Raw genomic sequence first — 24,666 nt, 5'->3', positions numbered from 1 at the left:
TTCTATTCTAGAATATGAAGTGTTTTATACAAATTCAGAACAAGTTGGTGTCTAGAATGAGGGAAGAACTGTCTTCCTGTCTGTGGATCTTATCTTTAATCTTTATCATAATTGAATAATACCAAACTAGTTAAAAGCGTGGTTCACTTTCATCAAGCATGCTGATTCATTGGTTATATCTACAGTGTCCATTTTGTGGCTATATCAGTAAGGAAAAAGCTACTTTTTTTTTTAATAAAAGGCAAAGACAAATGAATTCAAGGAAAAATGTTCCCTAGAGATACCTGCTAACACTTGTTTGCTTGTTATGGCTGGTTTCTTTAATGTCAACACTTCCCTCACCCCTTGTTAGAGCATTGCTCTTTGTCACAGTCACTGTCAATACTCTTCTCACTGAATTTATTAATCAAGCTAACTGGAAATAATATTTCTTTTCAGAGGACCTGAAAAGACAAAATGCAGTGCTGCAGGCAGCCCAAGATGATCTGGGACAATTGCGGACACAACTTATGGAAGCTCATGCTGAAATGGAAAACATCAAAGCTATAGCTACAGTATCTGAGAATACAAAGCAGGAAGCTATTGATGAGGTGAAGAGACAGTGGCAAGAGGAAGTAGCTTCACTACAAGCTATTATGAAAGGTAACTTAAACCAAACAAGCTGCTGCTAAGATCAGATGCCTCTTGAGTATACATTTAGTGATTTGTGCTTGCTCTTGCATGGGATATGGATATCTGCCTCTTATGGTTTGGCACAACTAGAATACAGAAGAATCAAGCTTCACTCCTACTCTTGTCAAAAGATGCTTGGTTCTTCTTTTCTGTGAATACGGGGATAGAATTTGGAAGGGATCATGGCCGTGGGAACTCCCATATATATACAAAAAAATTCTGAGGAACTGCAAATACTTAGTTAGAAGATTCTTCTTGAAGATATGCATAACGTGCATAATTTGACAAGTCTGAAAACAGCTTCAAGTTGACAGTGTGATTGTCTTTTCTCCTGTGTGAACACAGCTCTGCTGTCAGACAGTTGTGTCCCTCCAGTAGTATCACATGGACTTCTCCCCAGGCTAGTTTCTGGATGTGTTGCTCTTTTTCACTTGTGGGGTGTTGTGTTTTGTTTCTGTTTTTCTTGATGCTCCTGAGCTATTCTGTATTATGTTTGCATGTTGCACAGCTGTTCTCCTTCCTGAAACAAACTATGTGCAAGGAATAAAATGCAGGATGTAAACTGGGGACAGACTGTTTCCATAAATGGCTGCTTTCTTAAAGATCACAATATCCTGAGCCTACAGCCTGCTGTCTGTAGGCGTTGTTTCCATCTTTGTATAATGCTTTTCCCCAGAGAACACAAATCTTCACGCATATTGAACAGACAAATTTCTATTTACTTATGTTCTACATAGGTACATGAATTTAAATCAAGGTTCTGTTGTGCCAGCTGCTGTATATATATTAAAAACAGCTCCTTACCTGAAGGGTAGTAATAATAATAGAGAAGTGAAAGGTTTGAGAAGTTCTAGCTGTTTCTTTGCATTGTAGAATAAAGAAGCGTGGGTTTGGTAGCTCGTCTCGTTGATGTGCTTGAAGGTACAAAATGCGTTGCTGAACAGGATGTTAAACACGTATGCTCTTTGGAAATTAGGGATCATACAGTTTGGCAGCCTGTTTGTGTTATAGCAGAGGCCCAAACTGAAATGTGGTTCCTTTGGATCTTGTGCTTCTGTGGTTATTTTTTGGGATAAGAGTCAAAGGGAGGAGAGGGCAAGAGAGACTTCACTGTTATAGATTCAGTTAACTCTGAGAAACCAGTGGCTGGTTGGAGATGAAGTTAATAAAGCTCTATTTTTAACTTACATTGAAATTAAGTTTTAGAAATAATGTTTTATAGAGACTGTTCGTGACTATGAGCTCCAGTATCATCACAGGATGGAACAGGAACGAGCTCAGTGGAATCAGTATCGCGAAAACGTGGAACGAGAAATAGCAGAGTTAAGGAGACGACTGTCTGAAGGCCAAGAGGAGGAAAATCTTGAAAATGAAATGAAAAAGGTATGTTGAAATCGAGCTCTCCAGCTTTTGTTTGATGTATTTGTGTTGTTACCCATGTGTTTGTTTCTAGACTGTAAATAGCCTGGTTCTGCCAACTTTCAGCCCATTTTTCACAGAATTCATTGTGACCTGATCTTGAGTTTGAATCTGTAATGGTGCTGTAGCTGATTATATAGATGCAGTGGGAAAATTGTAAGGTTTGGCCTTCAGCTGGTAAAAGCAGGAGGTTGTAAATTCTTGTTGCCCCCTTTTAGATTTTATCTGAAGTGACTGCAGATTTAATGTCCTTCACATTCTTGGCAACACTATTCTGTTCTGCTGACTTCTTAGAAAGCATGGAACCTTGCTGTCATAAAAACAACAGGCTTTAGGTGGTGAAAGGGAATTGCCCTGGAGTTCGGAAAGATTCAAAATTCTGTGACTTGGAACAGTCCACAGAAGTAACTTGAAGTGCCTTGTGTTGAGTATGGATTTTTTGTTGCATTTGAAGTTTTGTGTATTTCCTGCCCTTCAGGCAGGAAGGAGGTAGAACTTGTCCTAATGGTTCAGGTTTGGAATCTTATATATCATATGATTAAATACTTTTGGTTGAGTGAATTCATCTTCTCGAAAGGCTTCAAGGTATTCTAAGACTTCTTTTATTTTAATGTAACAAATGATCTTGTGTTGGATAAAGAAAAGAGTAGGCTAATATCTGATAATATGCCACGTCACTGCATTTCCACGTTTCTGCTTTCAGTCAGCAAAGAAACAGTACTGAGTATCACAAACGTTGTATGTTAGTTAGAATTTTACTAGGTCTTACTATATTGTAAAAAGCAACAGTATTAGTGTGTCAAATTGGAATTTCTTTTCTGAGACTTATAAACAAGATTCATGAATCTTGATAGTTTTTGTTGGATATTTTCTGCTTGGTACTCAGTGACTCTTCTTTATGTAGTCCTTGATTTATAAAGATGGGAGTTTGAGTAAAGCCTACTTGACGCTATTCTATGTGCAGAATTACTGCTGCTGGATTTTTAAGGCATAGCTTTTTTCTTTGTTTGTTTTAGAGTTGGTTTCAGCCCTGCTGAGGGAAAAAGAATTTTGGCAGAAACTGCAAGGGGAGGATCAGAATTTGATCAGTGTGATGGGTCCCTTGCAAAAAAAAGATAATACAAATTTCATGGTGTAGAAGTCTGACTGATTTCCCATCTGGACTCAGTGATCATGTAAGAGTTGGAGCTGCAAGTTGCTCAGATGGTGGAGCAGCTCACCTAAGCTTAGTAGCTTTGCTGTTGTCCAGTTTGCATTTAAAAGTGTAGGATAGCAGATAAATACAGTCTTCAGCTGTAGTTCTTTCAAGTGGAAATCAATTTTACTTGTGATCCTCAGGGAAATTTGATTGACTTATCAGTCGGTGATCAATATAAGCTTGAAAAGCTTTATGGGTCTGTAAAGCAGAGGAACATGTACTTGATGTAACACGAGGGGGTGGGGAAATCTGTTTTCAGAGTGCAGCTTGAAATAATTGCTTGAACTGCTTTCCATGGGTTTTTAAATGTTCTTCCTCATTAAACCTGCACCATTTTTCCTCGAGGAGACTGAGAATGAGATCAAAACTAGGAAGAGGACATTGAATTTCACCAAAAACCAAACAAGCAAGCCCAAGCCCACAAAAAGCTGTGGTTGAGTATCAAAATAATGAATATTCATGCCACAGCTCTCAGTGAGAAAAGAAGAATTTTCTCGATCATTTGGGATTTTGTGCTTGATGACTAGCAATCAGTTCCTCATACAAAATGGTATTTCTGTCTAACAGAGATGAATTCATCCTCTGTCTTCATATTGTGTGTTAAAAAGATAGATGTATTTTATCTTAAGGCATGAACTTGGGAAGAGTTTTTTAAAAATATTTTCATCTTCATTTCTAAGGAATCTCCAAACATCACAATAAATAATAATAATAAAAAAAATCTGTGTAGTAGATCCTGTACCAGCATACAAAATCCAGTTATTCTTAAAACTAGCAGAAAACCATCTCATTGTCTTGCATTGACAGTGCTGGGTGAGGTGAGAGGAATGGAAGAGCAGATACAAGATCACAGGTATCACGTTGCAGTCCAGGATATTCACCAGCTTCTAACCTTCTTGGCTCAGTGGTGTCTCAGTTCAGATGTGTTCCATTTGGCTGTAAGATCCATTTTAAGCAGCAGAGAAAATCCATGAACTGTAACACCGTACAACAAGTGTGAAGTCAGACTGGCGATGGAATGTTCTTGCAGCCATCATGAATAATAGGGAGCAGCTTATTCAACAGCCCTGAATAAGGGGCTATCCATGTCCTGCTATAGATAGGTTTAAATAAACAGAACTGATAGAATAAATGAATTATAAAGCAATCCTTGAAGCTGAACTCCTTCTCCCATCTGTTCAAAAAATGTGACTGATGATTTGCTGGCTGCCAGCGTGGGGCTGTGTGTGTACGTGTGACTGTCACATGTCCCTAGTATTGAATTCACTGGGACATGTGATTTCCCCACGTTTCCTCAAAGATTTGATTTGTATTCTTTGGAAGGCACTGATAAAATACAGCAGAAGTGAATACAGCATGAAGAAAATCATGTTTTGCCTATAGAATTTTCTTGATAGCCTTTTGTAGCTGGTAGCATTTCTATATATTATAATACTAATTTATTCTTATACTATTAACATTTTTTCTTGTCTGATCTGCTCTTGGAAGTCTTGTGTAGGATGCAGTCATCAATAACCTTACCAGAAAATGAAAATCCAGTGAATAGGCTAAGAAACCTACATTCTAGCCTAGATTTAAAACAAGGCATGAATGTTTTCGTCTAGCACTTGTCATGTTTGATCAGGCTAAGTGTCAGCTTTTCAAGGTTCAGTTTTGGGACACCCTTTTCTGCCCTCCCCCCTCCCCCATCCCTTGCTGAGAATTCCTCCAGTAGCAAATAGAGAAAATCTGAGCGTTCTCAGTCTCCGTACATAAAACCAACGTTAATCAGGTTAAATTCTTCCTGGCTTATTAATCTTCTCATTGTGTTGCCCTGCTTTGATCTTTTCAGAACTGTTTTTTAATCGTGGAAGTTTTTTTGATAGATTGGCTGTATATGATTTTGAAATACTTAGTATGCTAACACCAAAAAATTGATGCTGCATGAGTAGTAATTTAATGTTGAAAAATAATCTTCCGAAACAGAACAGAGCTGCACTATGTGTTACTTCATTTCATAAGTACATGAATGGTCAGTAACTCACCCTGAAGTTCTTGTGATCAGTTTCTTCACATGTACCATGTGGCAGCATGCTGCAGGACTGTTAGGCCTTTAATAACACAGAAGGGTAAGCATTCTGAAAATGCATGGCCCCTGAATTTTCCTGCAAGTATCTAAAGTGATGGATTTCAATCAGATATCGGTGGCCCAACCCATGCATGGATTTGAAACTTAGTTGCTAATGGGTTATTCAAAATTTATTGTGTTAATTTCAGGCCCAGGAAGATGCTGAGAAGCTTCGTTCAGTTGTGATGCCTATGGAGAAAGAGATTGCAGCATTAAAGGAGAAGTTGATAGAAGCTGAAGAAAAAATAAAGGAGTTAGAAGCATCAAAGGTAAGGTGGAATTGTAACCACGTCCCAATCTGTGTCTTGCATCGTGCTTGTTTGATGCAGATAAATAATGGCAAATTTTGTAAGAAATAAAAATGTGTATTGTGAAGCTCTTCATGCACAGTACTTTTTTTTTTTTTTCTCCTGTAGCACAAATAAGATATTTTGCCTATAGGTGTTTCCCTGTCTTTCTGTTTTCAAGGTTGGATTATGTGTGTGTAATCCCTGCTTAGACATGAGTGCATAATTTCAACAAATAAAATGTCACTCCAGAAATACAAGTGCTTTGCACTTTGTTGTAATTGGTTTTGATTTTCACCCCATCCTCTGTGAACAGATTTTCCTTTCTCTTCTGCAGACTCGCATGGATTTGAATGTTGCTTAGTTTTTTTTTCTTGTCCATTCCCCAACTGCCTTATAGTTAGGTTCTCCAACTGCTCCATTTTAGATTGTCTGCACATCTTTTGAGTGTGAAACCCCAAACCAGACATATTGTGTAGCTATTGGTTTATCAGTGTTGACTGAAGGATTACTTAATTGTCTGCTCTTAGATGTTTGCCTCTTTACCACTTTTTGGTGCTGCCACTATTGTGATCTAACTATAGAAACCTTAGTTAAGTTACTTAAATGTTTGATTTAGTGGAATTTTAATGAATAATTCATTCAGGGAAAAATATTACCCTGCAAATACTACTTCCATACTGATAGCTGAGAGCCTTTGATTTCCAGAAATCAACTGCTGTCCTCAGCAGCTTCCTGATACCCAAACATGTGACCCTGACTCCTAACAAAAAGGGAATGCCTGCAACTATCACTTCACTGAGATTGTGTATTTCACATTTTTTTATTCAGGTTAAAGAACTGAACCATTATCTGGAGGCCGAGAAGTCCTGTAGGACAGACTTAGAGATGTACGTGGCTGTTCTCAACACACAAAAATCTGTCCTGCAAGAGGATGCAGAGAAGTTGCGGAAAGAGCTGCATGAAGGTGCCTGTCTAGTGATAATCCTTTTGACTCTTGGACACTATAAGGATGCAAAACAAACAAACAAACAAAACAATCCACCAATATGTATGTTACTTCTCTTCTGATTTCTTATATGAGCTGGACTATAAATAAATAAATAGAGGGCATGGGAGAGCATTATTTATAGATGTGACAGCCCCTGGGCTGTTTATGAAAGTGTTGATTTTGGAGTCCTCTTATCAGTTCTCTCCTTCATAAATTCATTTACTCTTTCTAGAGATGCTGTTGAATTTGTCTTAGGTTCTCATACTATTGAGAGCTTTATTCTTACTAAAGTGATTTTGGTGTCCTTTATTTGTGTAGAATTATGAGCGTTATTTCTATAATGTAATCTGGTGATATGTCTCCCTGAAATATCTCAGTTCTGAATGCCTTGTGGTGGAATGGATGTGGAAATGACTGTAGGAAGCAGAATCACATGAAAAACAGAATTTTCTGCTGAAATAAATAGGGAATTAGACAGTCTTTTAATACCAGCATTAAAAAGGAGAATATTAAAGCTCATGATTGAAGGCATTAGTTTTCTAACTGGGAAATCTTAAACTTGTCACTAATGCATCCTTTTTCTCAAGGTTGATACGGGAATTAAGAAAAATTCTTATTTCATCCTTAGTAGTTGTTGAACAGAGCCATATTGCTTTTTATTAGAACAATAATTACTTCTATTCACGAGAATGCCTCACTCAGGAGGAGTCATTAAAGAATTCTGGTTCAGAATGATTCTTTCTGTTCTTGAATAGTCTGCCATCTCTTAGAGCAAGAGCGACAGCAGCACAACCAGTTGAAACACACGTGGCAAAAAGCCAATGACCAGTTCTTGGAGTCCCAGCGTTTGCTGATGAGAGACATGCAACGTATGGAGATTGTGCTGACCTCTGAGCAGCTTCGACAGGTCGAAGAACTGAAAAAAAAAGATCAGGTCAGTCTCTGCTTGTTTTCTTTTTCCTCTCTCTCTTGTTTTTTTAATCCTGTAAATTTAATACAGTGTAAGAGGTATAGAAAACATATGTTGGAGGCAAAAGTTACTGATGTGTGTTAGTATTTCCAAAAAATGACAGCTGACAGTTGAAATAGAAGTTCTCCATTTGAATGACAGCTGATGATTGTAACAGAAAAGCTCAGTGTGTTTGTATATTTCAGTACTAGTATCTGTAGCACCCTTTAAAGTAATGTTGCTAATATTGTTAAGTGAATAGGTAATAATATCCAAAGTTAATCTTGGAGGAAGAAACTGTCATCTATGGCATAAAAAAATTATGTTAAGGTGTTAGAAGTGCTAAGATAGGAGGTTCACTTCTGTCTAGGTTTTTGTGGGTTTTGGGGTGTGGGTTTGTTGGTTTTTTTAATTCTCTCATATTGTGTATTAGTATTTTGTTTTCTCTGATGTCTTTATTTGATTCTTTTTGTAATATTGCAGTGCTTAGTGTCATCGAGGCACTTATTTTCATGCTTGATTTGAAGGTCTGTGTGCGGTCTTTAGGGATGCATTTAGTGTATGTTACCAGGTTCTGTACAATAGCCAGTGTAAGAGCTGTTAGAGCTGCTTATCTGGTAATTCCTGTAACAGGAAATTTGTTCTAAATATTGCATTATTTGATTAAAATTGTTCAACTAAGCAACGATTGTCCACTATGAAAAATAGGTTATAATTTAAGTGAGTTTGGTTGCGCTGTGGTATGAACACCAAGTGACTTGTAACCAAAAGGACCCTGAAGAGGTAACTACTGGGATTTTAACAACAACAACAAAGAATGTGAGAGAAAACCAAAACCCCATTCTATTGCTGCCTTTCTTTGTAACTGTTTATGATGAAAGCTAATGACTACTAAAGTAAAGCTGAATCTTGCTTATATAAGTTCATTTTTTGGTCAATTGATTTCCAGGAAGAAGATGATCAGCAGAGACTTAGCAAAAGAAAGGAGCAGAAACAGAAAGATTCAGATGATGAAACAAAAGCTTCGTGTTCTTTAGCCCATGAGGAATCCCTTACCCAGTTCTCTAATGAAGAGGTAAAGCATTTCAAAGCAACTTCATGTACTTGTTCATTCCTCAGGGTGATGATTACAAATACAGATGCCCTCTGTGCCCTTTGTTCTCTGTCTCTTATAATTCATACAAAGCAATAAAAAACCTTTTGAGCTGCATTTGAATACATAAATTTTAATGAAAATCGGAAAATGATTCTTTAAAATCTTCTGAGAGTTGCTGTTAGAAACTGTATCTACCTTCTGCATTCTGGATGTTAACTGCTGTTAAACACTTTTGGGATTTATAACCACCTCCTAAAACACCTAAATTTTCAGCATTAAACCAGTTAAATCTGAACAGGAACCAAGCATTTTGCAGCTGATTTGCTAACTTATTTCTTGAATTCTGTACTAAATTTACACTGGTTATACAACTGTGAGGTCATTGATGGCTAAATAAGTCATTTGCTTTAGTATGTGCAAAATAGCATGTGTGCATCTGTATGTCTTATCTATCTATCTATATTTTATATCCAGATGTATCCAACTGTGCAGACTGAGGGATTGGGCCAAATCTATTCAGCAGGCAAAAATAAGCTTTTGTCAGCCAAGCCAGTAATTGAGGCTCAGCACCAGGTTTTTGCTGAAGCCACCTGAGCTGTGTTAGCAGCTTCACTGTACAGCCAGAACAAGTGGTAATGCTGGATGTGGTTCGTTAGCAGGTGCTTTTGGTGTTGTGGGAAATGGTGTTCTAGGACAAGCTGAAATTGCACTTGAGGTTTGCTTAAGGTTTTCACTTGTGAAGCAGAAAGACCACTGAGCACACAGCTTGGAACTTAGAAGCAGGTATCAGAATGAGCAGTTATTTCTCCTCTTCCATTGTGTTTTGCTTGCTTATCTATTTTGCTAGTCTGTGTTGGACCTATGATGGAATCTAATATTTTTCTAAAGAGACTTATTTTCAGTGTTACTTTCTTTACTTGCCTAATGGCAAAGCTGAAGTGTACAGTATTGAAGATGTTTTGAAAACAGTCTCATGCTTTTTAAATAAAGCATTGCTGGTGTCTTTTCAGCGCTGCAAATAAATAAAAATAGATCAAGAGACTTAATGTTCCTTATACAGGTCACAGGACAGCTACTGTGGCTTTTGGTATTGACATTCCCCAGGATGCTTTTCTACTTAATCTTAGCCTCATTCCTTTTCAGTTTATTTTATGTGAAAATGAAATTTTAAATATAGTATAAAACAAACAAAAAAAACAACCAAAAACTTCTTTCTCTTGCAATATTTTGTCAGACTCCTTAAGCAGAAGAAAGAGATACAAGAGAAATATTCATTTGTCAGCATGAAGTAGATTTTAAATGCATCATTCTTTGCTTGCTTTTACATTGGTGTTATTTTTTATTTTTTTTTTTAAGTTGAACAGACATCTAGGCATAGTTATGAAAGTGCAATCCAGCACAGTTTCTCTGGATTACAGATCTGGAAGTGATGCTGCAGGTTGTATCTCTGTTAGTGGAAGAAGTGCCTTGTTTCAAATACTAGAAGATGTAAGGTGACTGTGTCCTTGTAAGAGAGCTGGCAGGAAGACAGACTCTTACAAAAGCACTCTGTTAACAGAAGATTATTTTTCTTTAATGGTGGCTGGTACATTTCAGTTCTGTATTCTTTTTTCTGCAGTCGTAAGTTTAGCCATCAGATGCTTTTACTAAAGCCAATTTAAGTCTCCTTTTAATACGCCTTATATGTGGTGTCCAGCATTTCATTTGTACCATGCTTCTAGGGTGCAGTATGTAACTTCTCCCTTATTTTTCAATTACAGGTGCATTTAAATAGCACCCACAGCTCAGTCCATTCGTTGGACGCTGACTTGCTTCTGTCTTCTGGTGAATCATTCAACAAATCAGAAAACGATATGTTTAAGGATGGACTACGAAGAGCACAGTCAACAGACAGTCTAGGGACATCTGGATCTTTACAGTCCAAAGCTTTAGGATACAACAACAAAGCAAAATCTGCTGGGAACCTGGATGAGTCAGATTTTGGACCACTTGTTGGAGCAGATTCAGTGTCTGAGAACTATGATACAGCTTCCCTTGGGTCTCTGCAAATGCCTAGTGGGTTTATGTTAACCAAAGATCAGGAGAAAGCAATCAAAGCAATGACACCAGAGCAAGAAGAGACTGCTTCGCTGCTTTCCAGCGTTACACAAGGAGTTGAAAGCGCGTATGTGTCTCCTAGTGGTTACCGCCTGGTGAGCGAGACAGAGTGGAATCTGCTGCAGAAGGAGGTGAGTGCCCACCGTGCCTCTGCTGTGAGCATCCCACACGTGGCAGGAGGCTCTGTGTTGTGGGCTGCCTGTGGGAAAAAGTTGCTCAGTTCTCCTGATATGCTTTACTTGCAATCAGGAAATATGTGGCATCATACATAGCTATTCACTTGGAGTATTTCTGTAGGTTAAGCACACTTAATATAAGGAGCATTGATGGGCCACGTTCATGGGCAAGTCAGCTTTATTTGATGCAGTGTATCTAGGAGAGGGTCTTGCAGAAGTAGCTGTTGATTTCATGTGTGGAGGGAGCTGGGGATGGCTAGGGAGGGCCTAAGAGTAACAAAAGGATCTTTTGTTATGCTGAGGATATTTACTGAGGGTTATGCATGGAGTGCGATTTAGAAATGAGCAACCAAGATATGCATAGCATACAGAGCTAGTACAAAGGAAGCTTCATAACATTGTCAGGGACTTGCATCATTAAAAACCACATTATGAGAGCAACGAGCAACAGATTAGTGTTAATGCTATGCCAGCTTCACTATGGGTGACCAAGGAAACTGGTGCTTCTGGGTGTTCTGCCTGTCAGTTTTACAGCAGCTTTGTATGATGCCATTTTAAAGCCTGCTTTTGGCTTCCTGCTGAAAAGAGCAGGCTCCTTTGCTTATTATTTCCAAAGAGAGGCCGAAGAAGTAATGCTTCAGGGGGAAAAAGGGAGGCAAAGAGAAGTCAGAAATGGGTAAAGGCAAGATGGAGGTGCTGGGGGAATGGATGTCAGAATGCAGGTGGAAAAAAACAAGCGAAGGACAGATGAGGTGAAGAAGTGATGATATTTTATTTCCTCAGCTTCCTGAATTCAACTTATAGGTAAATCATAACTTAAAAGATTTCTGCAAACCTATTGTAAAGTTGCTGGGTTTTGTATTGCTATTACTTTGTCATACCTAGAGGAAGAATCTGTTGTGCTGCAGTCCTCTACTCTTGAGTATTTTGTGCCCTACTGACATTTGGATGACATTTTACTCCAACTCTTTTGTAGAATTTGGAGAATAAACACCCTGCTTCCCACTTATTTCTAGAGGCAGGAGGACAGGCAGGGGGCATGCAACTGCTGCTCTGTGTGGGAGGCACATGGAGCAGCAAATACAAATGAGACTTCAGTGCAGCCCTCACTGCAGTTAGAACTTAAAGAAAACTCCCATTTGTACCCCTCACGGCTGGCAAACTCTGTTTGTTTGCTGCACACCTGGACATTTTTTTCCCCCTACTGTATGTTGTTTTGTTGTTTGTTTTAAACTTTTCTTTCACGTTCTTCTTTCCCAACTGTTATTTTAGTTGTTATTCCGATACTGAGCTATAGTGGGGAAGAGTATTAACCTAAATAAATTAAAGTCTTTTCTCTGAAATGTCTGTTTCTACCCAGGTAGTTATGTGATCTGTTTCAAAAGGATGCTCTAAATGACCCAATTAATTCTTGCATGTCCTGGCTTAGTGCTCTTGTGCTAGTAGTAGGGTTTGTGCCAGGAAGAGCTGATGCACAGCAGCTGCTTTACATTATCTCGTACTTCTACAACAACTTATTCTTGCTGTTACATGATTCTGCTGCTGACTCTTATCAGTAATATTTTATGAACACACAACACATCTGAGAGTTTGTACCTCTCCTGCATTCCCTGAAGAAGTTTGTAGCCCTCGTGGCAGGTGACAACTCTGTTCTCCAGGTGCAGAATGCAGGGAACAAGCTGGGTAGGCGCTGCGATATGTGCTCGAATTATGAGAAGCAGTTGCAAGGTATCCAGATTCAGGAGGCTGAAACAAGAGACCAGGTAGGATTTCTTTTCTACCTGTAGCAAGATTTTGATAGCTGTAGGAGTTGTTATAGCGTGCAACAATGAGCCGTTTGCTGTTTTATTTGTTGCTTTTATCTTGAACAATGCCAGCATACTTGAAATCCAGATAACTTATGTAATTTTATTACCATGACAATAATTTGTTATATGGTGTTCATGACAACAAACCAGTAAGCGTATTTCTTAAATATTTACCACAGAAAACCACTTTACTCAGTGCTACAGAATCATGAGTTAGAGGCACTGTTCTATAAAAAGATGTTGTGCTCATGCTGAGTTCAATGTCTTTCATAATTTATATTTTAAAATGCTTTTCAAGCATTAAATTCTATTATCTTTGATACTGCTAGAATTTTTAATGGTAAAGGAAAAATGAGAGGACTTCATCCTAGCAGCATAAAATGACTGTAAAGTACTGGAAAAGGTTTGTTTCCTGCCATATACCAAAGAACAAATTTCAGATTTGTACAGAAGATGTGAGTCACATTCTGCTTTGAAATAAGTGATTGAACTTATTACATAGCAATGCTCCAGAGCAGTTTGATGTCCTTTTTCTTTGTAGGTGTAGTCAGTGATGCACAGTTTTTTTGGAACAGCAGAACTTCTGTGTTGCATTGTAATTTGAGGGATTGGTTTTATTGCTTGGGAGTGGGATGGGTCAAGCTGTATTTCTGTTCAGAGAATGAGTACTCCCCAGATGTATCAAAAATTATTTTGTTCTAATAACATAGGTGAAAAAGCTGCAGGTGATGCTGAGGCAGGCTAATGACCAGCTGGAAAAAACAATGAAAGATAAACAGGAATTGGAGGAGTATATGAAACAAAGTGCTGAAGATTCCTCTAATCAGGTACAAGCATTTTGTAAAAAAGCTGGTAGGAATCAAGAGACATTATTGGATAGTATGTAACAAGAACTCTTTCTTGTCTTCTGTTGTTCTTGGGTGAACTACCTGCTGCAAAGGCAGCAAAGGTGATAATTTCTGGGGCTAGCTTAAAGAAAAGAAAAGAAATGTGATATCACTTTACTGAGAAAGCAGTTAACAAGATCAATTTTAGTGGGTTTCTCTACTAACAGGATCAATTTTAGTTTGAAATGGCAAAGCATATGTTAGCAATTATAACAGGGAACTTCAGAATGTTGTTCTTCAAAATCTGTTTCATGCTTTATATCTCTGTATGTGTTTATTTTTGTTTGATTGTGGGGTTTTTTTTTGTGTGTTTTTGTTTTTTTAAGATCTCTTTGCTAATGGTTAAATGTCAGAAGTCGGAAAATTTCCTCAATGAACTGCAGCAGGCGTTTTCTCAAGCAAAGAGAAGTGTCCAGGAGCAAATGGTAAGACAGCTTAAACCAAGAGATCACTTGAATGATACTGTTTGTCTAACCTCTGGGTCTCAGAGTGCTTGTAAAAGACTGCCCCAGTCTGGCTAGGAAGTGCTCGGTGTTACAACATGTAAAAATACTGACTGTGTGAGCTCTGATACAGTCTCTGAGGCCAGTCCATCACAAATTACGTGTAGGCACATAGATGAATATAAAACTTACTAGACAACTATTTTTTTTTACCTTTCATGTATATTTAGCATCTCGTTTCACCTCAAATCTGAAGACGAAGTAGGTTTTCTTTAGTTTGAGATGAATGCTCAGTGCTTTAGCAGGTCAGACTTAAAATATCAGCCCTAACACCCAGAAAGTGGTATGTTTGGGAGCTTACTTTTTAAAAACTATTTTGAGTCTCACATAGGAATTATGCCAGAGGACAGGAATAGGACCTCATTTTCTAGGGCAGAATGAAGTCTGACTTCCTTAAACCAATCAATTCCCTTCTGTATTGGAATCAGGCTTCTTCTTTTCTCCTTCCTAATGCAGCAGTGCTGGGAGGAAAGATTCCTTCTTCTCAATCTCAGGATTGCATTTCTGGTGTCCAGGATTCCTGCAGGATATCACTTGTAGATACGTTCTGTTTGGTGTTCTGTGTGAGGCAGCACCTACTGGAATGCAGGAGATTCAGAGAATGTACTGATCTGCGTTTCCTTTTTAGAACTGTCCACCTACAATACTCATACAAAGACATCCTGAGCTATGATTCCTCTCAAAAAATTTCACTGGATTTATTTATTTTGTAATACAGGCAAAACTATGTTTTCTTAATACTTGTTCTTTGCAAAGGATAAGCTGTTTTGATGTTAGAAGGCATAGGAGGCAGACTCCCACTGCTGAAAATTTCAGGTTGAGTATTTAAGGTTAATAACCTGAGCTTACAGCAGAGCTGTTACATGACTTGAATAAACAGCTCTGGCAGTTCCTGAAACATATTTTCTGCATGAGCACAGTTAGCTAATGGATAAATATGGAAGAAAACTGGGAAATCTGTTAGTCCTGTATTTATTGCTTGCTTCTTTTCATCTGCCTTTATTTCTGATGCATGCCCCCCTCTGATGCTGCCCCCAGGCAGCAGAGGGGATTGATAATTTTGATCAACAAAACCACTTTGTTTCCTTTCTTTTACAAAGATTCCACCATACTTTTGAAAGAAGTAATAGTAAGTAGGGCATAAAGAGATCTGAACATGATCCTAAGTGAGAACTTATGCTTTTCTTTTTATTGGAAGGCTGTCCTGACGCAGTCAAGGGAGCAGGTTTCAGAAGAGTTGGTGAGACTGCAGAAAGATAATGAAAGTCTTCAAGGAAAACATAGCTTGCATGTGTCTTTACAACAAGCTGAAGATTTCATTCTACCAGAAGCAGCAGAGGTAAAACGTTTCTAAATCATTAACATAAACAGTGGGTGCCACTTGTCACTGGAAGATGCTTCTTTATCAAAAAGCTGCCTGAAAGCAGTACACTGAACAATATTCTGGATTAGAACCCCAAATTCTGTGATATACAAAAACCACTTATCTGATTCCCACTGGTGATTGTGAGTTGTGTCATAAATGTGCTTCAGAGTATAATTTCTGTTAACTCTGACCCAACAGCTACTCTATTGTCTGTAGTTCTTAGTGTGCACAACCCCTCAATCACCATGGCTCCATTGCAAGTATTGATTCACTAAATTAAGTCCACTGTTTTATTTTTTGCCTTAGCATTAAGGTTTAAGCCAGTGATAATCATGAGCCTCTTATAAGCAAGAGATATCCTGTCTGTGTCCACTCACTCACAGCTTGAGCACATCAAGCTTAAAAGATGGGTTGGAGTAGGGAGTGAAGGGCAGGGGAATGGGCAATAAATAACCCTGTGGAGAAAAGCATCTTTACAAGCTTTTCATTTACCATGACCAAGTAAACTAATTGTAGTTTTGTTTTAAGATCTGGTATGGTGGAGAAAACGTTGGGGTAGCACAAATTTGTGTTGGGTAGAGATGTGGTACTTTGCATATCTGACAATCACAACACAACTCCTTGCTCATCGTTGATTCAGGAGCTCCGGGAGCTGATTTTAAAATATCGTGAAGACATCATTAGTGTGCGGACAGCAGCAGATCACCTTGAGGAGAAACTTAAGGCAGAGATTTTATTCTTAAAAGAACAGATTCAAGCTGAACAGTATTTGAAAGAAAACATAGAAGAAACTCTACAGCTGGAAATAGAGAATTGCAAAGAGGAAATTGGTGAGCAGGGGTAAAAGTCTCAAAGTGGATAATTGAAGATGTGATTTTTCTTGCATTCAAGCTTTAATATTGTTGTTTTTCAGCTTCCATTTCCAGTTTAAAAGCTGAACTGGAAAGAATAAAAGCGGAGAAAGAACAGGTAAGGAACCCTTTCACTGTAGGGTTTTTACATATGTTTAAACAAAGAAAATATAATTCTTTTTTTCTGTTACTTCTGTCAGGACTTTGAAAGCAGCTCTGTTTTGGTGTCTTTGACGTTGCCCACTTAATATCTGAGAAAATTTGCCTTTTTTTCCCAACTGCCTTAGGGATATCAGTAATAAATATATATTTGTGTTCAGTCTGCCTGCCACTGGGAGGGAAAGAGAGCTGAAATAAGGAGACTAAACTACGTCACATTATTGTTCCTTCATCTCAATTTGCTTGTGGGATGGTGGAGGACAGATGTACATAACCCTTCTGTAGGAGGGAACACCATTATAGGCACTTGAAAATTTTCTTACTGAAAGCACTGACATTGTACAGGTTGCTCTCAATGCATTGCAACTCTCAGCAGCAACTAAGAGTGTACATACAGCTGTGTTTTAAATCTCTTCTGTGACCATTTCAAAGGAAATGCATAGGGTCATGCCAGGAAACTTTGAAGGATAGAATTGCTGAATTGGTGCCAGAGTATGACTTTATATATTCATAGGTCTGGTACTTAAAAGGTGTTTTTTCTGTTTATTAATCTATAGCCTAAATATTAGCTTAGCTAATTCCTAGCTAACATTAGGTTACCTAATTAATAACCAAAAAGTTAGCTTTGGCTACTTCTCTCCAGCTCTGAAAAAAAAAAAAGAGAGAAAAAACAGATAGTGCTTTCTGTATCCTTAGGAAGGGTTGCTTAGGTTCATTTCTGAATCCCTGGAGAGGCACATAGACTTCCAGAGTGGAGGGACTGTGAGAAATGGAAGTGCCAGAAATTTTGGTTAATCGTTTTGTTTTGTTCTTAATTATATAGTTAGAAAGTTCTTCACAGGAAAGCCTGCAGCAGCTGGAGAGTCTGCAGGAAACAAAAAACACTCTGGAAGAACAGCTGAAGAAGGAAACAGCAGCAAAGGTAGATATGTCCAGGTGTAAAGTACATATACAACTTCTTTGATAATCAGGCTCTATCCAGAGGATATATCACTACCAAAGAATGGGAGAGGAAGTTTTGGAATGTTGGTAAGATTCTGGGAGTGAAATAATCTCTGCTGGTTTAAAATCCAGTTTTAAATCCTCTGGATTTAAATCCTCATTCCAATCACTTAGCACTTGGAGTTTTAAAGCACTGGATCTGAGTTGCTGCTGACTTGAATATCTCTTTTGGGTTATCTTCCAAAGATAAAAATGAAGAAAGCTTCCTGATTAACCAGGCCTTGGTATGAATGGTCTACTATTTCTGAATAAATGTTATTTTTCTGTTGCTGTAGGAAGGAGCCCTACTTTGACAGTCAGATAGAAGAAGAAAGAAAAAAAAAAAGAGAGAAATCAGATCACAATTATTATTTCTCTTCTCTCCTCTCCCTCCCTCAAAGACTTCTTTGACTAAAACTAAAGACAGCAAGATAATTACATTTCCATCAGCAGGTTACTGGCCTTCATCTACAGTCAAGTTGCAGAGAAACTCAGAATGATGCTTTTTCATTTTGAGATCCCTGAGTATATTGCTGTTAAAAGACATGGGAATTTTTTAATACTTGAACGTATCTAATCATGATAATACTTGACCGATGAGTATTAGCCCCATATTTTGCATTTTGTAAAACAGAAGTGGAGATTGACTGGATTAATTTCTTGCCAGCTCACTGAAAATAACCATGTTTTCTTGCTCCAGTATTGTGCTCTAATCAGTTTATGCAAGTTTCTTTGTGTGTGTGTGTGTGTGTGTGTGTTTTGTGTGTGTGTGTTTGTGCTGTTTAAACGTAGCATAAAGGATCTTTTTCTCTGCAGGCAAACCTTGAACAGCTGGTGTTTGAAGAGAAGAATAAAGCTCAGAGGCTGCAGACTGAATTAGATGTCAGTGAACAAGTGCAGAGAGATTTTGTAAAGCTTTCTCAGACACTTCAGGTAAGGGCAATGCAACCTGTGAGGTGTGTCTCTGCTTCTCTGAAGCTGACTAAAATAAGTTACAGCAGTTACAATTTTTCCTTATGTTGACATTTATGAAAAATGTTTAGAGCTATTAGTGTAGTAAACTGATTAGGTATTGCTAGTATAATATTTGTATCAGAGGGTTTAATTCTGATTATTGATTTCAAGCTGTTCTCAGCAACAAAGATGTACAGTTATTATGATAAACTGTAGAGAGTCATAAAAGACTCTCATAAAAACATATTATTCTGACATAAAAAGTAATTTTGGGTCCCAGCATTTCATTATTTCATTGTCCATTTCCTGACTTCTTTACTGTATGACACACCTTATTGCATTTTATAATGTGAAAAATTTGAGGACAGAATCAGGAATTTTTACTGTTTGGTCCTGAATGTATGGAATGGTTCTTCTTCTTGCCATATTTACTGCTTTCTATTTGTGCTGTCCAAGTCTTATCCTTGTTGTTGTTGTTGCTGTTTCTCTCCTTGTATGTCCTCCAAGAGGTGGAATATGTGGTTGGTGATGAGACAGTGAGTTCTGGCAGGGGTCTTCATTAAGGCTCATTCCAGCTGATCTCTGTCTTACTATTAACTGTACAGAGCACCAAGGGAGCTGTAGATGTAGTGTTTGCAGGATGGTGTTATGCTCAGGGGGCAAGGTTAGATAGATCTCACTTTCAGTGTCTGTTTTTTGGATTTGCTCCCCATCAGAACCACTGGGAACCTTGTTCACAAGCGATCTGCTGAAGTTCAGTGCTCTCTCTCCTTTGGGTTCTTGCTGAGTCCACTTAGTGAGATTCAGCAGAGTTAGTACAGATTGTTTTGAGTCAGGAGTTCAGGTTTATTTGGAAAACAAAAATAGGAATGTAGGAGATTGTTTACTAAACAGAGCTCAGGTGGATGGACAATAGGGAACTGTCTTCTTTTGTTTCTGAAGGAGCAAGTAGTACAAGAGTGACTGTTGAATTCTACTGGCTGGTGAAATTGTTTCTTGCTTATTATCATCCTCCCTTTCTAAAGTACAGCATGGACTGGTGTGTGCAGTTCCAAGAGCAAAAATACACACACTGCTTTGAAGACATGCAGTTTTCTTTCAAAACCTGCAGGCAGTGTGGTAGGCCTTCAGTAGTTACCTCAGTGAGTGTGTTGTAGCTGTGTACTTCGTCTTTCTGCCCTTAAGCAGTCATTACATTTTAGCTTCTTACCTGTTTATGTTTTCAATGTTTATGCAATGGTTTGTGCTGTATTTACTGTCCATAGTACAAGGTCTGCTGTCTAACACAAGAAGAGAGATTAGTACTGAATGAGAATTTGGGTATCTTGCTGTCACTTGGGTGAGGTGTTGACTGGCCAAGCTTAGGTATCCACAATGAAGAAGAACTAAAAATCAGTTAACCAGTAGCTGGGAATTTACAACAGAAAACTCAGATGCTAACACGAAGCTCGCTCCCCCTCCAAAGAAATGATGATTTCTTTGCATTAATTTACTTGTAGTTCTGCTGGGGATTTTTCAGCATGAAATGACTTGAGAGTTGATCAGAAAAGCAAGTAATGGGATTGCACTTGGCAAAGGGAGCACCTCTGGAAGTGTTTTAGCTTTAATTTTGAGAGGCCTGAAGGCATGTGTCAGGCATGTCTGTTACTTCCATGAAAGTTTATGTTGCTTTTGACATCTCCTCCAGTTTGCCTGATCCCTATGGTGAGTGGCTGGTTATTAGACAAAGCAGAGTGAAGACAGAGGATTGCTTGGGCACTCTAGAGTGTAGCTTGTATCTTAAAAGCAGCAACCTTATGTCTTTCCACCACGCATTCTTGGTTCTGAATTAAGTTTGTGTTCCTTCAAGCCTTGCATTTTTCAACTTGTGCAGGTAGTAAGGGTTGCTAACGTTCCCTAGTGGCTCAGTTCTGGTTTTACTCACTCATTGTGTCTGTTGGTTTTCCATAGGTGCAGCTGGAGCGGATCCGGCAGGCAGATTCCCTGGAAAGAATCCGTGCAATCCTGAATGACACAAAACTGACGGACATTAATCAGCTTCCTGAAACATGACACCCTGATGAGCGTGCTCCAAGGATGCATTTGGGGTTTTTAACTCATCTTTATAGCAACATTAATTATTATTTAACTCTAACTGAAAGAGCAGAAGACAACAGAGGGGAGCAATGACTAAGTTTTGTTTCTAGAGGGGAAAAGGTTTCGTGCTGGGCAGGAAGAGAGCACAAGAGTGACTTGTGTAGGAAGGAGAACTTTCTAATGGAAACACTAATGGGTGCGGTGTTTCATGTTCCACTGAGTGGGATCAGTCCTTACATTCTGAAAAACTTCCCCTCTTTCAGCCAACTTCGTAACCTGATGTAGAATTTTGGAACATTTACCCCTGTTTTTTCCCTTTTTCCTTTCCCCCCAATACTGTGATCAAAGTAGCTGCTGGAAACCATATTGTCCCTCCAAAACATTGAAGAGCAAAGTGGTTGAAGTTTTTCTGTTTGAATAGTCAGTAACAGTATTCAGCTAGCAGAGAGAATGAGGTGTAGAGTATGCTGTATGAATATTTTATATTAAAATATGACTTTATTAGCAGGACACTGGATATTGATCTTATTTCATAACTCAGTGTTGTATTATTTTTTTTTTAACCATTGACTTTGTGTTGAAGAATCTGAATGCTGCTGAAATGTGGTGGTCACGAGTGAGCTGTGTGTCTCCTGAACAGATAAATGCCAATCCGAAAAACTCTGAAAGCTGTACTGAGAATGCAGCTCCTTGAAATGCTTCCTTTGGATTCTGATCCTTAAAGAAAAGCACAAGAAATGCACTGTTTTGTAATCTCTTTTCACAAATGTAATTTAAAACGTGGAATTACAGCTAGTTCTTTCTCATCTTGAAAGCTGAGCAGTACCAGTAACTCTCTCCACGTGAAGAAAATATGTTAGCAAAAACCCTGTGTGTTGTCTGAGTACTGGCTTGGGGTTTGTGCAGGGCAGCTTTGCTCTGGTAGGTGGCACCAGGCACGGTCCAGGTAAGATGCTGAACAAAGCAAAGTCAGCTTGACCCTCCTCTTCTAGGTTAGTTTTAATAGTATCCAAAACAGTGATGGCACTCTGTCACAGAGCACAAATGCGCTGGAGCTGCATTATTCTGCTGGTTCAAGTTGGAAAGGTGCAGTGCATCTCTTACTTAGAAGTACAGTATTGTGTTATTGCTCAGAGTTAATTCGTACGCTGTCCTGTATTTCTGTAAGCATGCATTTAAATTGCACTGTGTAACACAACAGCTAAGGCAGGACATTCTTGTGATTGATCAGGTTTTAGGTTTGGGATTTTTATATGAGTAACATGATGGTGACATAAGCATTCCTCCTTTTTCTCCTTTTAGTGGAGTTTCATGCACGCAGTTGAATAGGAACAGTTTAATGTACGGATGTGGTAATAGTGGTGGTGCATATTGAGTTCTTGGACTAGTCCCTAGCAAAGACTCAATTTGAAGAGAAGAGGCTGAGAGAGCAGCTTGTTATTGTCCAGAATTTATATCTTAAGCATTCTGCTATTGTTTATTGTGTTATCTTTGCATACCATAGATCTGGTGATGATGAAAAAAACAGAAGTACAGAGAATGCTCTGTACTGTAATGCACATGACTATATTTTGTTAGGTACGTAAATCCTGTTTTAGCAGTGTATGTCCTGCTACTAACATAAAGTTAGGACTGGTGGTTTTGGAGAGGAATGCCTTAAGAACAGCCAAAAAGAAGCATATGAACTCAGTTGCTTATCATTTATTGCAAGAAATAAGGCATTTTATTCACCTTAGAAACTTTCATAATCCTGACACTTCAAACCCATTTTTCCTACCTTAGTAACAGCTAGAGTAGTAGATGGCAGGGTTGTCATCTTCCAAATGAGTCCTCCTTTCATTCAAAAGAAGTTGAAGTGTGACTTAGGTTCTTTATTTTGGGTTTTTTAATCTCTCTCAGAATTTACTGAACTGTGAGGTGAGAGCAGCTGCCTTCTGATACAGAAATCTAATAGATGTTTTGCATTCACTTTTCCAAAGGTTAGCATTGTATTCTGTTGAATAAAAATCTTGGGTGGGCTAAGATAGATCTTTATTAAGGAGCTGCAGACTGGAAGGCTTTTTTCCTGCATTCTCTTCCTTCCATAAAACTGACTCTTAACTGGTTACTGGTTGTTAACCTGTGCAGCAGTGATTTAAGGAAGCCTGTTGTTTTCTGGTTAAACTACAATGATGACGTGCATCTTCTGAGCAAGCTGAACACTTGAGGAATTGCACCTGAAGAAATGCAGAAAAAGAATTTTTAGTTGAGTTTATGGACTGTTTTTTCTAATGCAAGAGAACTGTTAATGGCATTTCAGCATCCCTTTCTAGTCTGACTATCAGTACCTATCATCAGCAGCCCCATCTTCCTGCCTGTTCTTGCCTTCCCCCTGAACCATGGCCATGGCTGACCATTTTGGATTGTGCAGGAGAGGCTTTTCCTTAGTGAATTTTTACAAATGGCTTTCTGTAGGCATGGTGATGTCAGACTGCAGATGATGATGGCTGCAGGGAGCCTTTCTGCAGTCCATAGAGAGCAGTTGAGGGAGAGCTCAGTCTGTATCGTTCATAGACACAGCAACAATTGCAGCAGTAGCAGAATGAAGTTGTGCATGCGTGTGTGTGTCTGTATGCATGCTTGTATGCTTTTCCCAGTGGCCAGTAATGGCCTGTAGGCCTGGTCTCAGGCTGGGTGTGTGTGCAGTAGGGCTCAAAAGGGACTAATGAGCACTGAAAGGAGCAGTGCTGGCTGCTGAGTTCCTTGGTTGTGAACCAGTACTGCATGTGTCACTGGAGAGACATCCTTTGGTTTGGAGAGGAAGGATATTCAGCGATGATGTGGTTGTTTTCCTTTGTACCACCTTACTCCATTGTGCACCCTTGCCCCTGTTTTAGTACTATGACCATTTTGAGGCTGAGTGAGTGACCTTTTTCACCAACTGCTGGTCATCCCTTTTAAAAATTTATTTTAAAATTAGAAACTTATTCATCCACAAAAGTGGTGGGCGATGCTACAACCAAATGTCCTGCTGGGGAAGGAAAGCACGGCTTCAGAGGTGGTAACTCAAGCTTCAGCTGAATGCAGATGTAAGAAAATGTAAAGTGGCCTTCAAAAAAGAAAATAAAAGTGCCAAATTTGCAGAGCACTTATTAAACCACTGTCAATGAAGTGTAGTTAAAAACTCTTTCTGTAAAGCTGTAGATGCTCACTCAGTGGATTATGATGATATCGCTTATAATAAATCAGAGACTAAACACTTCCCTCCAGTTCTTGGCTTTCTGGAGCTTGTTTTGAATGGGGTGGTAGGTTTTCCTCACTCAATAAGTTTGTGTTTTTTTAACAGGCACTACTTCTAACCTGACAGTTCAGCTCTGATACACAGGGTGAGTGGATTAGAAAGCTGGATTCTATTTATGCAGTCTGTAAAAGGGGCAAGATCAAGTTTTGTATGCATTCCTATACTTGTATAGTCTTAATCTGTACAAAAAAAAGTATTCTTGCAGCATGTATGGTAACCTAGTTACCTAACCGGTAATAACAGCCCTCCTTTCCTTACAGCTTTACTTTGGCACCTCTTGCTGTGCCACTTTTGTAGCAGTGCAGTACTACTTTTCAAAACGGAGCTTGACCATGTCACCTTTTTGAAAGGGGAAGTGTGGGAGGGAGGGGGAGGAACAAGAATTACTTATTGTCCACTAAAGTTTGTCTGCAGCAGATAATTGGCCTTTTAATGTCAAGACAGTGCCAGCTTTTGATAAAGGCAAACTGAGTGTTTGGAAGTTAATACTGCATTCCAGTGAACCAAGCCATTGGTGTCCTGTGCAATTGTGGATGTAGAATTCTGCTGTCTACAGGATTCAAGTGTAACCATTTGTTAACTGTATTGAAGGTGTGTCCTTTATGAAGAAAGTGTTCCCAATTAAAAAAAGCTGCTGAAGTGTATGCGCTTCTCTGGTCTTTCTACTCTGCCTTCTGCCACAGGCTTCCACTGCAGTCACTGTGCCATGGACCAAAGGTAGGAGATGGCTCCCAGACAAACCCCAGGCAGTTTTCTGAAGGAAGCAGTGATACCTTTTCCCTCACTTCTGAGCTAGCTGTGAGTATTAA

General features: G+C 38.8%; 1 protein-coding gene across 2 annotated transcripts; it reads left to right on the top strand.

Moving 5' to 3' along the window:
- The first annotated feature begins 419 nt into the window (after positions 1-419).
- RABEP1 (rabaptin, RAB GTPase binding effector protein 1) lies at positions 420-24,501 on the top strand. 2 transcript variants are annotated; one of them, XM_085240952.1, is made up of 16 exons: positions 420-642; positions 1,895-2,055; positions 5,546-5,665; positions 6,515-6,650; positions 7,430-7,608; positions 8,573-8,698; positions 10,480-10,947; positions 12,651-12,755; positions 13,511-13,627; positions 14,014-14,112; positions 15,389-15,529; positions 16,197-16,386; positions 16,470-16,525; positions 17,390-17,488; positions 18,364-18,480; positions 20,452-24,501. In XM_085240952.1, the coding sequence occupies exons 1-16, from the start codon at positions 510-512 to the stop codon at positions 20,551-20,553; spliced, it is 2,349 nt and encodes a 782-aa protein (XP_085097078.1). In that variant the 5' UTR covers positions 420-509; the 3' UTR covers positions 20,554-24,501. The 2 variants fall into 2 exon arrangements, with proteins under 2 accessions (XP_085097078.1, XP_085097079.1); XM_085240953.1 differs by lacking the exon at positions 12,651-12,755.
- The last annotated feature ends 165 nt before the right edge of the window (positions 24,502-24,666 follow it).

This window comes from Meleagris gallopavo, chromosome 21 (genome assembly GCF_905368555.1).
Source record: "Meleagris gallopavo chromosome 21, MGAL_WU_HG_1.1, whole genome shotgun sequence".
Classification (NCBI taxonomy): domain Eukaryota; kingdom Metazoa; phylum Chordata; class Aves; order Galliformes; family Phasianidae; genus Meleagris; species Meleagris gallopavo.
The sequence above is the reverse complement of the archived record's forward strand: the minus strand, read 5'-3'. Positions and strand labels throughout refer to the sequence as shown.

Bases quoted from the DNA above. Each gene is read 5' to 3' on its own strand.
- RABEP1 (XM_085240952.1), top strand. From the start codon at position 510: ATGGAAGCTCATGCTGAAATGGAAAACATCAAAGCTATAGCTACAGTA. The intron at 643-1,894 runs GTAACTTAAACC...AATGTTTTATAG, and splicing joins ACTACAAGCTATTATGAAAG to AGACTGTTCGTGACTATGAG. The intron at 16,387-16,469 runs GTGAGCAGGGGT...GTTGTTTTTCAG, and splicing joins GAATTGCAAAGAGGAAATTG to CTTCCATTTCCAGTTTAAAA.